We start from the raw sequence: 15,151 nt of genomic DNA on the forward strand, positions 1-15,151 counted from the left end.
GAGACTGCACAGCATACGTTATCAAGGAGACTTCTTTGATTAGCATATATTGGAAATAGCATACACTTACTTACAGTTCCTCTTTCCAGGATGCCCCCCTATGTGCCCAGCAAGTGTTGTGAAGCGTCACAATCCTGGGAGAGGCACTGTGAATTTGAAGCCTCTAGCTGGCCCAGAGTTCTGTCTGTTCTGTCCACTTCTAAAGCCATGAGCAACAACTACTGAGCACCCCTCTGGAAACTTCTGTTCATTTTGGAATGCAGCCACTGGTGGAATACTTTCTCCCCTTCCCTCCATTCTGGAGGCATTTTGACCTGAAAAGGGTTAATCTGTACACAATATTTCTGTATTTTAAGGCACTATGGTTTGTTTAATGCTAATTCCAGCCTGTTCTGGAGGAATTTAAGCCCTGAACAGGTTGATGTGCAGAATATTTCTGCATTTGGAGTTCCAAAATATTTTGGCATGCCTTCAGTACATCCCACTGCTTTTTGAGGTACTATTATTTAATGCCCATTTCAGAGACATTCTGGCCTGGAAAAGGTTAATAATGGAAGCTTCACTTTTTCATTTTGAAAATATTGTCCTTGGGTGTCTGTAATGCATTCTCCTTTCTTTTGGGGTACTCTTGCTTGTTTAATGCATGTTCTGGCCCATTCCTGCTTTTACCCTGTCTAAACCTCCACTGAAGACGAACCACATCCTCCTCTATCCGATACAACTGGGGATGTGGGGCTACTGTGTTTTCCTGGCTGAGTTCTTGCCTCAGTTTACAGCTGCTTATCATGAATTAATTCCATCTGGGCGATGCATTGAATCTCTCTGCCCCTCATGTGGAGTTGTGAAAGGCAGAACAGCTGTACGAGGGGAGGGGAAAACCCAAACACTTCAGACGCAGTTTTCAGGGCCCCTCCTCTATGAGCAACTCAAAGGAACTGCACATATTTAGTCACGTAGGCACTCTTTAGTCACAGACGCATTCTTCACGTATTTGCTCACAAACCACTCTGAACTCAACGAGCTTTATCTCTCAGGAAGCATGCTTCGGACAGAGGTGCGCACCAACTTGCAGCATTATTTTAGCAAACCCAAGAAAGTCCTTTAAAAAGGACCACTGATTTAAGGCTAAACTACCCCGGACTTTGTCACACTCAAGATTAGGCTTCATGAAATCTGATAGTTTCCAAGCGGCCTTTCCAGGTGCGCGCGCGCAAACCACAAAACAGTCACCGATGATTAACGCCGACCGGCAAGAAAGCACACCCGTCTCAGGCGCGCGGAGGTCGGGCTCAACCCTTGCCTTAGAAGCCTACTGCGGACCCCGCGGGTAGAGAGCCGCACTCCACCACCCCCTGCGCGCGCGCGGCCGCCTGAGTCCTCGGAGGGGCGGGCGCTGGGTCGCTCGCATAAGTAGGCGCGGCCCGGAGCTTCGGGCGATTGTTGCTCGGGCGGCGGGCAGCGGCAGCGGCAGCGGCAGGATGGCTGTGGAGAGCGCCCGCGACTGCGCCGTGGCTCTGCTCAGGTGAGGCTTCGGCGGGAGAGGCGAGTCCCGTCGCGTTTGGCTCGGCCTGGCCCTGGAAGGAGCGTGCCTCGGGCGACGGCCTCTGCTGCGGCTGTGCTAGCGCTCTTTGGGTCAGGAGCAAGAGCGGGGCCTCCTTGCTCCTTCCCATTCTTGCCCGGCAGGAGCTCTTGGGCAGTTGCTACCCTGCTAGGCTGCGGTTCTCTGCCGCGGTGCGGTGCGGGAAGCGACCCCCTGCGCGCGGCCGGGCACTTGAGGGGTCTGGCCGAGAGATCCGTAATGAGGCCGTATAAGAAACACAATTTATCTGAATGGACGGCGTGTCTTAATACTGCTGGTGGCACCTTAATCAGCGGTCCTGACATTTTCTGCATCCCTAAAACTTTTGCGAGTTTTGAATTAAGAAGTGACTCAGCTGAGAGCGCTCAATAAGTGATCAGGAAGCCCACAAAGCGTTGAAGGTAACTTCATTTTCCTCTGAATCCCTTTCTTTGTACTATGTCCTCTTTTTCTTCTCCTGCCAGCCTCCCGTTTTCCTCACCTTTTGTTCTCTCTTTCCCATTCATCAAGCAACCTCTCTTTTATGTGCCTCCAAGTCTTTATCTTTAATGATTACTTATTTACTTAATTTATGTGCTGCCTCTTTCCACAATAGGAATTCCAAGCAGGTTATATCATTCTTGCGTTGTCCATTTTATGCTCATGGCAACCATGTGAAATGTATTAGTCTGAGAGTCATTCAGCAACTTTTTTCCCATAAAGAACCCTTGAAACATTCTTTGAACTTTGAGAACCCCCAAATTGGTGTGACCATGCAGAATATTGTTGGGAAGCATAGTTATGTACATGTCCACCTGGGGCTTCTTCCCTCCCCACTCCCTTCAGGCCTATCATTGGCCATTGGGGGGGGGGGCAGGTCAACATGACCATATATGATCATAAAGGTAAAGGCTGGGATGGTGTCACCCTAAGGGTCAGACATGACCCAGTGCTTGCACAGAGGATACCTTTACCTTTATCCCCTGTGCAAGCACCGGGTCATGTCTGACCCTTGGGGTGACGCCCTCTAGCGTTTCCTTGGCAGACTCAATACGGGGTGGTTTGCCAGTGCCTTCCCCAGTCATTACCGTTTACCCCCCAGCAAGCTGGGTTCTCATTTTACCAACCTCATAAGGATGGAAGGCTGAGTCAACCTTGAGCCAGCTGCTAGGATTGAACTCCCAGCCTCATGGGCAGACAGCTTCAGACAGCATTTCTGCTGCCTTACCACTCTGCGCCACAAGAGGCTCTTATATGGTCATATCACCTGATAAATGTTTAACAAATTAACTGTATTTGGAAAACCTTTCTAGGGCTGTCAAGAAAGGCCAGTCCCAATCACTACACCACACAGGCTCTTCATTTTCCCTCTCCTTGGGAAAATTCTCACCATGTTGCAAAAGTCATCCAATAGCACTTAGGTGAGATGTGTAATGGTTACTGCAGGGCCTTTTTATCTTGTATAAGTTGTGTGGAGACTACTGCTGGGCCTAGGCAAGTAGTGTGGCATCCAGTTGCAGCCCCTGGGTGAAATGTGTAAAGTGAATGGTAACAAGTTGCCTGGTGACTGCTGCTGGGCAGAGCTTTAATGAGTCTTCCCTTTAGGATGTTACCTCTTAGTGACAGAAACCAAGGCTTGAAGGCTGACAATACTGTTGTAATAGTCTGGCAGCTTCCACAATGGCTGCTGTGTACATATGAACAAATTATGCATCCAGTAGCACTTTTAAAACCAACAAAAATTTATTCAAGGTATGAGCTTTCATGTGCACACACACTTCCTCAGATATAATGTGCATGCATACAAAAATTCATACCTGGAATAGAACTTTGTTGGTTTTAATGGTCCTACTGGACTCAAAATTTATTATGCTTCAGACCAACACAAGACCCGCTTGAAGGTACTATATATCTTTAACCACTACTAGCGGAACGGATTAAATAATTCGGTAAGGGCCCTGAGGGCGGGCCCTGTCCGTGATGAGGAAGGGTGCCCTCACCAGGACAGACAGCAGTTCTAGCCAATTGGGTGAGGGCACAATCTAGGCCCTCACCAGGACAGGCCAGAAAGTGACGGGGAAGCGGCAGGACACTGTGAGTAAAGAAGGAGGCCTTCCCCTCAGGCCTAGAAGTGTGCTTCTAGGCCCGAAGGGAAGGCCACACCACTGCCGGGGGGGGGGGGGAGGAGGGGGAAGCAGGCTTTCCCACCAGCCCCAGAAATGCCGCACCCGGAGGCAATGCCTCCTCTATGTGTCGGCTGGGGGCAGCTGGGGGGAGGGGGCTTTCAAAGCCCGTTCTCATGAACGGCTTTGAATCTAGTACATGCATAAATCTGAGTACATGTTCCGAGTACATGTGCATAAGGCTTGATTTACTAGCAACTGTTCGTCTCTGCCATATTCCATTTCTCTAGTGCCTGTGTAAAGAGCCCCTTAGTCCCACAGAAATCATTGCCTGCTGTTCCTTTCACAGCTTGGTTATTCAAACATCCCATTTAAGAGAATTTACTTTCTTTTTAAAGAGCCATACTTTGTCCTAGAGCTGTAAGTTGTAAGCCCTTGCTATAAGGACAGGGGTTGCTACTATGGGACCTGTTACTACCAGTTCATGATAATATTATGGCACTTAGCCCAATCAATATTTGTCATGGAACCCCTTTTATCAGGATCTATCTCAGTATAACAAAAGCACAAACTCACTCTCCAAAGCTTTTCATAGTCCTATCCAGTATTAGAGCAAAACAGGGAAACAGGTGAATGCCGTTCTTTGCTTTGCAACTTGAAGTAGCATTTATTTTTGCTTGTGTTCTGTTTTAAAATTAGCAATTGACTAAAGTGTGAATGTGCAGCTTCTACAGGAGCGCATACTACCCCAAGCTCTAACTGTACTATGTCTGGAGCAGTAGGTGCCATCTCTCCTAAAGAATGTGGAAAGGGACACATTTATTTGGTAACATCTGTCTTCTAGACTTATTTAGTGATCCTAGGATGGGCTTGCAGTAGCCCATCCTACTTCAATATTCACTTCTTTTCTTGGTATGACATTACTTGCATAAATGTGGATTTGTTGCATGCCAATGCCTTACTTAGAACAGGGCTGCCGAATGGCACTCTTTAAAAAACTATTCCTGTGGTGGGAGTGCTTTGAAACTGGTTGTAAAGAGCTTTAATATAATCACTTTCACATGTGACTCTCTGAAGTCACACTTCTGTCCTGCTGTATCCCTTGTCAGTCATAATACAAAGCTGTGTAAAAGAGCTGCTAGCTCTTATGCATATTTAATGCAGTCATTATGCTGATAATTAGGGCACAGTAAGAAACTGGGCATCTTGAAGTTCTTAGTGTGCCAAAATGCCACTAGACTAAAGTTCTACTGTTGGTTACAAAAATCCCCTTGAGCTCAGTAGGGCTTATTTCCAAGCCAAGATGTTTAACAGTGAGGCCTTTTCATCCTTCGAATAGGCTGTGCTGAATGCTGACCAGGACTTGCTCAGTCACAGGTTGTGAAGAAAGACCATATGGTTTCCAATCTGGTGTTGACATCTGTCTAGCTTTCCACCACAGGATAGCGCTTGCTCCAGTTAATCCTCCAAACCTCTAATGGGTATTACGAAAGTAGGCTTGTGTTAAATCTGTGAAGTAATGGAGCTCTGCTGAAGATAAATATGATCAGTAGACATTAAATCAGTGGTTCTCAACCTGGGGGTTGGGACCCCTTTCACCAGGGTCATGGCAAGGCGAGCAGGGTGCCACCACTGTTGCCGCTCCTCCTGAAGGCGCCCGCACTCAGCCGCTGGCCACTCCAGCAGTGCCCACAGAAAAAAACCAATTTATATACTATCATGAACAATGGATCTTCACACTATTGGTCAGTTTTGGTTGTATTTCTGTGAAAGACCATTTGCATAATTTTATGGTTGGGGGTCACCACAACATGAGGAACTGTATTAAAGGGTCGTGACATTAAGAAGGTTGAGAACCACTGCATTAAATGAACTGGTCCCAGGGCTAACTACAGTACCGACACCCTGTGTTGTGAACATGTACTTAATATCTGTTTGGTGCAAACGGAAGTGCATGTAAACATTAGGTCTGCAAACTTTAAAACACATGGTTAATAGAAACACTTTGTTCCTTAGTTGGTCTGTTATTGTTCTAAATTGGCTGACGTCTCTACCACAAAGTTCAACAACTATAGTTGCAGGGGGAAGAATCACAAAGTATTTGGCTATTTCAGATACACATGACTGGTTTACTTTAGCAAACAGCTGCTCTTTTAAGATTGCTGCAGCCCTGGCTACATGTGGGACGTGGTTACATTGAACTTGGTGGAACTGATGCCAGCAGGAACTTGTGAAGGGACTGGACTGACTGCTGAAAGCAGCTGGAAGGGAGCTGATGCCTAGTATAAAGGAGGCTCCTTATCCACAATACAGTAACTCAACAGTTAAGCGGTTGCATTGCTTCACTGTCTGTCTACAAGCTCAGTAAGTCTGGGGCAAGTGTAGTTCATAGACAGTTTTTAACTGCAATAAAGCATTGCGTAACAATTCTAAGTGAAGAGCATGGTTCATGCAGGAGTCTTCTATTGCGAGCTTGCATCATAACACCTAACAAAGCACACATGGATAGACATTCACAGGAAGGTTAAGGAAGGGCTGTAAATATCTATAGGCTGTCAAAGTGATAGCTGGACAACTAAGGGAATCTGAAGAAGACCTTTATAGCGCAGCTTAGGCAGGTGCTAGAAAGCCTTATAGTTTATTTAACAAAAAATGCTTGTCAGGTAAGGAGTTGGCACGCTTTCTATTGATGGGGGGTGTTGTAAATGTGTGTGCGCGCCCTATGCTGATGGCCCTTCCTGTTCTAACTTCAAGGCTGAAATACAATTTTAAGTTCCTTAGGGGGCTACAAGTGAAGAACTTGAGTTAGCCACCTTCCTGCAAGGGTAGTTTCCTTCTCCCAATCTGCCCAGGCATTCCTAATAGGAGACTGCCGCTGTTCTAGCCACCATCCCCTTGTCCTTGTCAACTTACTTTAAAACCTGATTGATTATATATTTAAGACCTGATAGATTAAATCTTGCTTAGTTTGAAAGCTGAGTTTAGGCATCTGATAAGGTTTTTTGCTTTTATAACAGATGGCTCTTAGCAAAGCCTCAATTGATTGGAGAGCATTCTTAAGAGGCTAAAACTTTTGGGGTGTCTGACTGATTAGCAGGCATGGTATAGTAAGGTTCAACAACATGGAAAGCAAAGGTGAATTTTCTGCAAACAGTAAATGATACATAGTAAAGGACTCTCCTGGGGAATTTTGAAGTCATGGAGGGGGGGGGGGGACACAGCCAGGCTTTCCCTCCTGGGGCAAAACAAACGTTCGGGAGAAACATAAAGTATATGCAGTACTTGTAAAACATAAATCTTGCTGCTTTAAGATAACATATATAATTTGACATATTAAAGCAGTAAGATTTATGTCTGACAAGGAAGTATGCATATACTTTACTAATTTAACGTAACACATTTATAACTTGACATATAAAATCCATATTTATGAAAGGCCCTCATTTTGAACCATCAAGGCTGACCAGGTACAGTGGAGCTATAGTCTGCTGTTCTCAGTGCTAACAGCACCTCTTTTTCCTGACTGGGTATAATAAAGCTCATAACCAATCTTGTAGCAAAAGTGTCTTTGGAATAGAACCAGTATTAGACAATCACAACAAGGCTTGTAGCATATTTGGATAGTAAGTTACACTTTATAACTCTGAACAATAGCATACTGTTTACATTGCAGCAAATAGTCACTTAAACATGAAACACCTACTGAAAAAAACACTATATATTTCTATAGTATGCAAATACATTATACAATACCACCCACCACATTAGATTTCGTTTCCATAGGACACACGTTAAGTGAGTGAAACCTTATCTCAAAGCATTTCTTTCATTCCAAAGAAGAAAAATGCTCCATAGAAGGTTTATGGTTCTTGTTAACAGGTTTTCTGAAAGGAAAAATTGAAAAAGTCCTCAGGAGTTATTCAGGGTTTTTTCCTAGGCCCTCCCATCTCTAATATGCAGAGGATAATATACAGGTATTTCTTCTATCGGTTTGCATTTTTATCCTGCCCTCCTGAGGAATACAGCTGGCAAAAAGGGTTTCGTTTCACAATTCTGCAATGGCCTGTATGGTGACCAAGAGATTGTGACTGGCCTTGGGTTATCCCATGAGTTTCGTAGTGGATTAGGATTTGAACTCGGGTGTGTCAAGTCCAGTGACACTTCAATGGCTCTGTTAGCAAAAGTGCGTCCTTTGGTCAGGCCACTTGTCCTCCAACTGCAGTCAGCCCTCGACACATACTAATACTGACTTTGCAAAAAGGGCTAGAAATGGATTTGACTAAGAGTTCACAGCTCTTGACTTGGCTGCTGAGGGCTACCAGACACTTCCAGGTAAGCCTTTTCTTTTTTTCAAACACAAGTTGGACTTTGGCACAGAGTAATCCTCTTGACTCAACTGGTTGTAACAAACATTGGATCAAAACAGCTGGACCTCAGATTTCAGTGATTGCTTTGGCCAGTATGGGATCAATACACCATTTCCATGGTTTTAATATGGTTTTTATATGCCGCTTTTTTCTACCTGAAGGAATCTCAGAGTGGCTTACAGTCACCTTCCCTTTTTTCTCCCTGTGAAGTAGGTGAGGCTGAGAGGTCAGAACAGCTTTATCAGTGCTGTGGTGACCCCAAGATCACCTAGCTGGTTGCATGTGGAGGAGCAGGGAATCAAACCCAGCTCACCAGATTAGAAGCTGCTGCTCTTAACCTCTATACCACGCTTTTCTTGTTTTAAGAGTTAGTTGTTTGTACACAGTAGAGAAGGGCTATGGTTCCTTTATGTCAAAGAAAACCGTTGTGCTGCTCCTTTCGAAAATGACTGTATAGGGTACTGAATATGGTCAGTCTTAACTTATCCCTCACCTCGGCAATCACCTTGCAATAGATCCTTTGAACTAAACATCCTGTTTGTGTTCTAGGTCTTTGGTATCCGTGGGATCATCTGTAGGGTCTGTTACAAGACAGACCCTATCTGCTGCCCTCCCACCTGCAGCTCGGCCCTTCCGGGTATGTAACCATAACAGAAGCAGCCGCAGAGGAGTTGTTGCAAGCAGTCTGCAGGAGCTTATTAGCAAGGTAGGCTTCTTGCCTAAATCCACATAATTGGGTATGTAAACTGTCTTGCACTGTTCTGTTGTAGTTTATTCTCACAAATGGGGAGAAAGAACCTTGTTCAGACTCTAAATCCCAGCTCTATTTTTAGTGTTAGTTGGATTCAAGGTATGCAACCTGATGTTGTAGCAAGGGTCCGGATGGTAAAGATCCACCATTAGTTCTGTAAAGGTCTGTTCCATGTTCAGTCCTCTTATGCTCTGCAGGCAGAACTACAAGCTAGTTCTTGGCTTTGTGATTAAGCCAGCTTGTTAAGTGGGTTGATAGGGGGTTGGATTAGGTTGGCATCAGTTGCACCCATGCATCAATGTTGGAACACTGCCTTTGAGGATGACCTGAGCTCTACAATTGAAGTGCTGCAGGTTAAAGGGCAGCTCTCTTTATACAGGGGTGAATGTGTGAGATAATCTAGACTTCTTCCCAACATCACTAATTGACTGCTCGCTTGGCAGTGGTAAAAGGAGTAGTCTTATCAAATGTGATTGGAGGAACCTGACAAATTAGTGTGGCTTACACAGCTTTGATTTGGTTAATTTGCTCTGTTCAAGAGCAGTCTGGTTGATGGTGGCTGACATTTGCAGACAACTTGAATTGTATATGTGTTGAACTGGGAACTCTATTTAGGGTAAAGAGGAGAGAATCAAACGTAGATTCACAAAGTTCCAAAAAGTAACTCTGCTGCCTTCTCTCTAGACATTGGATGCCTTAATGATTACTGCTGGACTGATAACACTGGTTTTGGAGGAGGATGGCACCATGGTGGATACAGAGGACTTTTTCCAGTCTCTAGGAGATAACACACACTTCATGCTTCTGGAGAGAGGACAGAAATGGAGCCCTGTAAGTGCTGCTTGTGCTCAGGTGGGATATTATAAGAAGGAACTAGTTTGGCATGTTTTTGAGACGACTGAGCTTAAGACATGCCGCATTAGGCCAAAATGTTGCCATTTCCAACTGCTAGGGCCAGCTTAACCACAAGAGGAGATAGTGATCTGAAGCATAGTTACTTGGGGAGCAGCAAGTATTGCTTGGCCCTTCAGAGGAGCATCTACACCGGTGCTTTCTGTACTTCTCAGAGCCATCAGATTCCTTCTCTGAACTCCTATGGAGTGACCAGTTTTTCTGCTGGTACCCCTTTGCATCAGGCAGTGCTGTGGCAAGTCTAGCCTGATAGGATTTGCTTAGATATTTATATCCTGTTTTCTCTTAAAAAGCCACAAACATTGTTCTCACCTCCTACATTTTATCCTCATACCAACCCAGTAAGGTAGGCTAGATTGAGTGTGACTAGGCCAAAGTAACTGAGTGAGCTTTGATGGCAGGTTGGGAAGGAGTTTGAATCTGTGTCTCTCAGATCTAGTCTGACACACTAACACCTGTAGTGTGCTGGCTTCCCACTTTTGGTAGAGTCCAACAAAAGCAGATGCTACTGTTTGGTAGAATCCCTCCCAAAGCAGCGTGTATGTAAATGATGTACTTTGAGTCGTCTTCTGTCCTAAAGGCACTAGGTGGCAGGTGCACACCTCCAGTTGCATAGTAAGGCAGAGAAAATGGCAATAAAGACACCTTTGCCTCTTTTAAATTTCGTAATAAGCTGTTGCCTTAGCTGTGAATTGCAAGGCTGAGTTTTCCCCATGGAGGAGATGACAATTCCTCCAGGCTGTTTTAAGTGAAGATAGTGGTGGAGAGGAAGGCTTATAGTCCTGGTCTGAACTGAACCAGCATGTGCTGGGGAATGGGACTCCACGAGCACGAGTGGCTGACGAGACTCAGGTGAGCATTCAGAGTCTGGCAGAGTCTGGCATGCCTTAGAAGGTCTGCCTGATCAACCACTTTGCACGTCTTGTACTACACATCTTGATAGTGCTACATGCGTGAAGTAGGTTTGTATACTAGGCAACAGCAGGCCACTATTTATCTGTTGTGGAGAAAGGGAAGGTGAATGTAAGTCGCGTTGAGCCTTTTTCAGGTAGAGAAAAGTGGCATATAAGAACCAAATCTTCTTTTTCTTAAAGAACTGGTTATCATCACACATTCTGAAGGAATCTACATCTGGATCAGCAAAAGTAGACAGAGGCACATGGAATGCCTTAACCTCGTGCTGTTTATAAACTGGATACCAGTAATCACTACAAGTTAGAGTGTGGAATTCAGTGTGATTACAAAAGAAATAAGCTGCCTGCAGTTCTGAGGAGCTAAGGACAACACAGAAAATAGCCCTCAGCAGTTATTGGAGGCTACTGTAAACATCAAGGATTCTGCTGTGCTTTATTAAAAAACATGTTTTGGGTGGTCTTATTGGAAAAAAATAATAAACTGACTTAAGACCTTACTTGTTTAAATAATCTTGTGTATCATTGAAGCTTTATGCATCACAGTTTAGAGCTATTGAGTTAAAGTTATTCTCTGGGACATACACAAATGCAAGATCTTGCCCTGTTTGTTCTATCTAGGGACTGAATTGTGACATCAGAACTATACAGAAGCCCAAGAAAATGGGAGTAGCAAACATTACCTTGGATTTGTACAAGCTAAATCCAAAGGACTTCATTGGATGTCTAAATATCAAAGCTACCTTCTACGAAATTTATTCTGTGTCCTATGACATCAAATGCATGGGAGCAAAGAATATACTGCGGTAAGTGTATGCTTCTAGGAGCAAAAATTGTTTAACTTCCATGTTAAATAAGATGGTGGTGAAACGCATTGATAAAGACCTCTTGCATTACTTATCCAGAAATCCAAGAAGGTGAAATTGTGCAACAAGCTTTCATCGAAGATATATAGGCTCCATTTTTTTCCATGAGGTGTTTCTTGTAAGATACTGACATTCGATTTCTAATTATCTGTTGATGTAGGTTGCAAGGGAGGTAAATTAAGGATTTGATAAGATAGGCCAAAAAGGACTCAAAGCTTCTCTGTAGTGTCATCTGAGGCCAACTGGAGACACTAGGTGGTGGTAGTGCTTCCAGCTTCTGAGGACTTATGTTATACCTGTCCCTGAAAGGCAAGATTTTATTCTGGGGTAATATTTTGTGGACTAGAACCTACACCATCAGATGCATGTAGTGGATCTTCAGTAAGCAGGTATTGTAAACTGAGTTTCTGGCAAAAATAGCAGGATCCCAGTGACATGAAATGAAACAGGGTAAAATTCAGTACGTAACCCAGTATGCAAGACAATGCATATTACCTGTGATGTAATTTGTTACAGGGCCAATTCCTGAATGTTCAGTTAGACTGGATGTCCTTTATTGTTTAATTCTTTAATAATTCTTGCCCTAATGCTTTAATAATTCTGCCCTAATTTAATAATTCTTGCCCTAATTTACAGTAGTGATCAGAAAAGGGACACATGAGCTTACTGGACTTCAAAGTAACTTTATTTCAAAATCAAAATCCCAAATTTTTTCATAAGACCCGATCTGGTGAAGCACGAGACTGCAGTCCTTTCTATCTGAAGTATAGGCAGAATGTCACAACTATAGGTGAAATTCCATTCTTACCTCGAACACCCCATTTATCCTGGAACTGAATAGCAGGAGCAAACTGAAAGGCAGGTACCGACCATATATAAAGGTATAGCAGTAATCTATGAGTTAGCACAGTGGTTTTCCACTTCTTCTACAACTTTTGAGATGGCAGGAGTTTTATGTGCCTGCTCTATACATGGTTTCCTGCAAAGCCACGAATAAAACCTAATTAGTAAACAACAGTTTTGATCCACTGGCAGACAATTGTTAAAATGCATTGAAAGTGCCCTATTCGGTGTGCTTGGAAGTGCTTTTTACCAATTCCAGGGAAATGTGTGTTGCCTTTTGCTGTCCACTGAAATAGCCTAAAACAGTAACTAGCAGAAGTACAAGTATGTACTTGCATGATCCCTGCATATGATGAAATGGGTTCTTCTCACCTATGAGGATGAAATTTGTGACGTTATTCTACTTTAGGCTTCTTTCCCCCTGAGGATATTGGTGAGGAGTCTAGATGGTGATCCATAGGAAGCAGGTCTAAGAAGATGTTGCTACATCACCACAATGTTCTGTTTGGCATGGCAGAATTAAATCTGATGATAGTAGCCAGAAGAAATGCACACAAGAGGAAATACTTCCCCTTTCTAATATATTCAAGTAAGGCTGGTATTTGAAATCTAACTTCTAACTAAGCTAGTATATTTTTCTTTCTAGGAAGATACTCCGGCTTTTGTCTCACACTGCACAAATAACAGGACAACTTCTTCTTTGTACGGGAACATACGTGCTACATTTAATGGGTGACTGTGAGGATGATCTGATTAAAAATACAAAGCACTAAAATGAGCACCAGAGCCTTCAATAGTAATTTTCCAGCTGACTCACTTCAAGCATTCTTCCTGGAACATTTTAAAAAATATTTATCTTGGGTTTAATTGTCTAAAATTGAGGTTCACACTTGACTGATCAGAATGTAACTGAACAGCCTTCCTCTCTTTTACGTTTTTATTTGTAAGATAATGATGTGAGAATGGTAAATATGATCGGAGTCTTTTTAATGCAGTGAAAGTAGAGGTGCTTTTGTGCCATGCCTTCCAAATGTAGTGGCCTGGAGACACTCACTGATGCCTGTCATGTGACAAGCCTCCACTAACTGCCATGTCGGCATTTCTGTTCGATAGCCATGTCATGCGTTCTGACTGGGCTTTCTGAGGCTTGTGTGGAAACTCAGCATTATTAAATGTTTATCTCTTTCACGAAACTGTGAATTAAAAAAATCAGTTTCAATATTGACTCATGTCTAGTGTGTTAACTTAATAGAAAATCATGAATTCCTCACTGCAGGGGTAGTCAACCTATGGTCTTCCAGATCAGTGGTCCCCAACCTCCAGTCCAGGGACCGGTACCGGTCCGTGGATCAGTCGGTACCGGTCCGCGGCTCCTCCTCGTCCCCCTCCCCGGCTGCTGCCCTGCCACTCTGCCGCCAGCTCACCTTTGGTGCTCTCCAGCGGCCGCCATGGCTGGGGCTCCCCCTCAGCATGGCACTGCGCAGCTGCTGCTGGTAGTGCCCCCCAGTGGGTGGTGGGACGTCAGGGGCACCGGCAGGAAAGCAAGCAGAGCACTGGCTCAGGTGGCAGTGACATCCCTCGGCAAAAGACTACCCCCCCCCCGGGCCTCAGTAAAATTCTCAAGCCTTGACCGGTCCCCGGTGATAAAAAGGTTGGGGACCACTGCTCCATATGTTCATGGACTACAGTTTCTATGAGCCCCTGCCAGCAAACAGATGTCTATGGACATCTGGAGGACCACAGGTTGACTACCCCTGCCTCACTGAACCAACCCTGTACGTAGTGGGTTAATGCTGCTCAACCTTGTCTTCATAAATCAAACACACCACTTATAAATTGTCAAACTCAAAAGATAACTGGCTTTCACGGGTGTGTGTCTAGCAGTGGTAATATTCTATAAGGATGTTGCATATGTGTATCTACTCATATTGGCAAAGCTGATCAGAAAGGGTGGCTCTGAAAAGAGGAGGCAAAGAAAGTAAAAGACTGGCCAACAAACAGCCTCTTCTTTCCCCTACTGTATCCTAGCACGCAGCAGCAGGAAGCAGCACTCTAGGGAGATATGAAATTGGAGTTCATCCCAATGGAGGCACACTAAGGAAAGGTGCAAAGGCTGCCCACATTTTGCCTGCTTGGAAGTTGTGTTCAGAATACATGTGGGTGTGTAAGGTGAGGAACAATGAACCTGGCTGCATACCTAGAAGTAAGCTGTGTAGCCAGTGTGGTGTAGCACAGGGGTAATCAGCCTGCGGTCCTCCAGATGTTCATGGACTACAATTCCCATGAGCCCCTGCCAGCATTTGCTGGCAGGGGCTCATGGGAATTGTAGTCCATGAACATCTGGAGGACCGCAGGTTGACTACCCCTGGTGTAGCAGGCAAGGTGCTGGTCTAGAATGAGGTCCAAATCGCCCTTCTGCCATGGCCCAGCCACTCTGTCAGTCTAACCTAAACCTACATAACACAATGGAGAAGACTTAATCAGAGTGGGATACCGTCTTTTCTGCAGACGGAAACCTTTCCTCATCACCTTTGTCAGTGACCTGTCTGCTGAGGAATGCATATATACAAGGAATGTAAGCACACAATCATGTTTATGTAAGATCAGTTTACTACTTACTTAGGCAGTAAAAAGTGTATGTTAAGCAACAGTGTACGTTATGTGGAGCTCTGCCACCACTGTAATATTTAGGCCCACTTTACATATTTATTTTTTCTTGTGGGATTTTTAAAAAATCCCTTTCTTTTTCTTGAAAATTAAAAAATACTCATTCCTTCCCATATGATTTTTTTTTTCTTTAGCTATTTATTTTGGTAACAA

At 44.2% G+C, this 15,151-nt stretch overlaps 1 protein-coding gene across 2 annotated transcripts; it reads left to right on the forward strand.

The window, feature by feature from the left end:
• The first annotated feature begins 1,191 nt into the window (after positions 1 to 1,191).
• CIDEA (cell death inducing DFFA like effector a) lies at positions 1,192 to 13,556 on the forward strand. Of its 2 annotated transcripts, none has more exons than XM_077352796.1 (5): positions 1,192 to 1,522; positions 8,598 to 8,754; positions 9,484 to 9,651; positions 11,244 to 11,428; positions 12,978 to 13,556. In XM_077352796.1, the coding sequence occupies exons 1-5, from the start codon at positions 1,479 to 1,481 to the stop codon at positions 13,102 to 13,104; spliced, it is 681 nt and encodes a 226-aa protein (XP_077208911.1). In that variant the 5' UTR covers positions 1,192 to 1,478; the 3' UTR covers positions 13,105 to 13,556. The 2 variants fall into 2 exon arrangements, with proteins under 2 accessions (XP_077208911.1, XP_077208912.1); XM_077352797.1 differs by having other exon boundaries at positions 1,206 to 1,522; positions 9,484 to 9,630.
• The last annotated feature ends 1,595 nt before the right edge of the window (positions 13,557 to 15,151 follow it).

Source organism: Paroedura picta, chromosome 9, assembly GCF_049243985.1.
Source record: "Paroedura picta isolate Pp20150507F chromosome 9, Ppicta_v3.0, whole genome shotgun sequence".
NCBI classification, from domain to species: domain Eukaryota; kingdom Metazoa; phylum Chordata; class Lepidosauria; order Squamata; family Gekkonidae; genus Paroedura; species Paroedura picta.

What these genes read in the sequence shown, in the direction of transcription:
- CIDEA (XM_077352796.1), top strand. Translation starts at nt 1,479, where the DNA reads ATGGCTGTGGAGAGCGCCCGCGACTGCGCCGTGGCTCTGCTCAG. An exon ending in TGCAGGAGCTTATTAGCAAG is followed by an intron (nt 8,755 to 9,483) that starts GTAGGCTTCTTG and finishes CCTTCTCTCTAG; the next exon opens with ACATTGGATGCCTTAATGAT. An exon ending in TAAGTGCTGCTTGTGCTCAG is followed by an intron (nt 9,652 to 11,243) that starts GTGGGATATTAT and finishes TGTTCTATCTAG; the next exon opens with GGACTGAATTGTGACATCAG.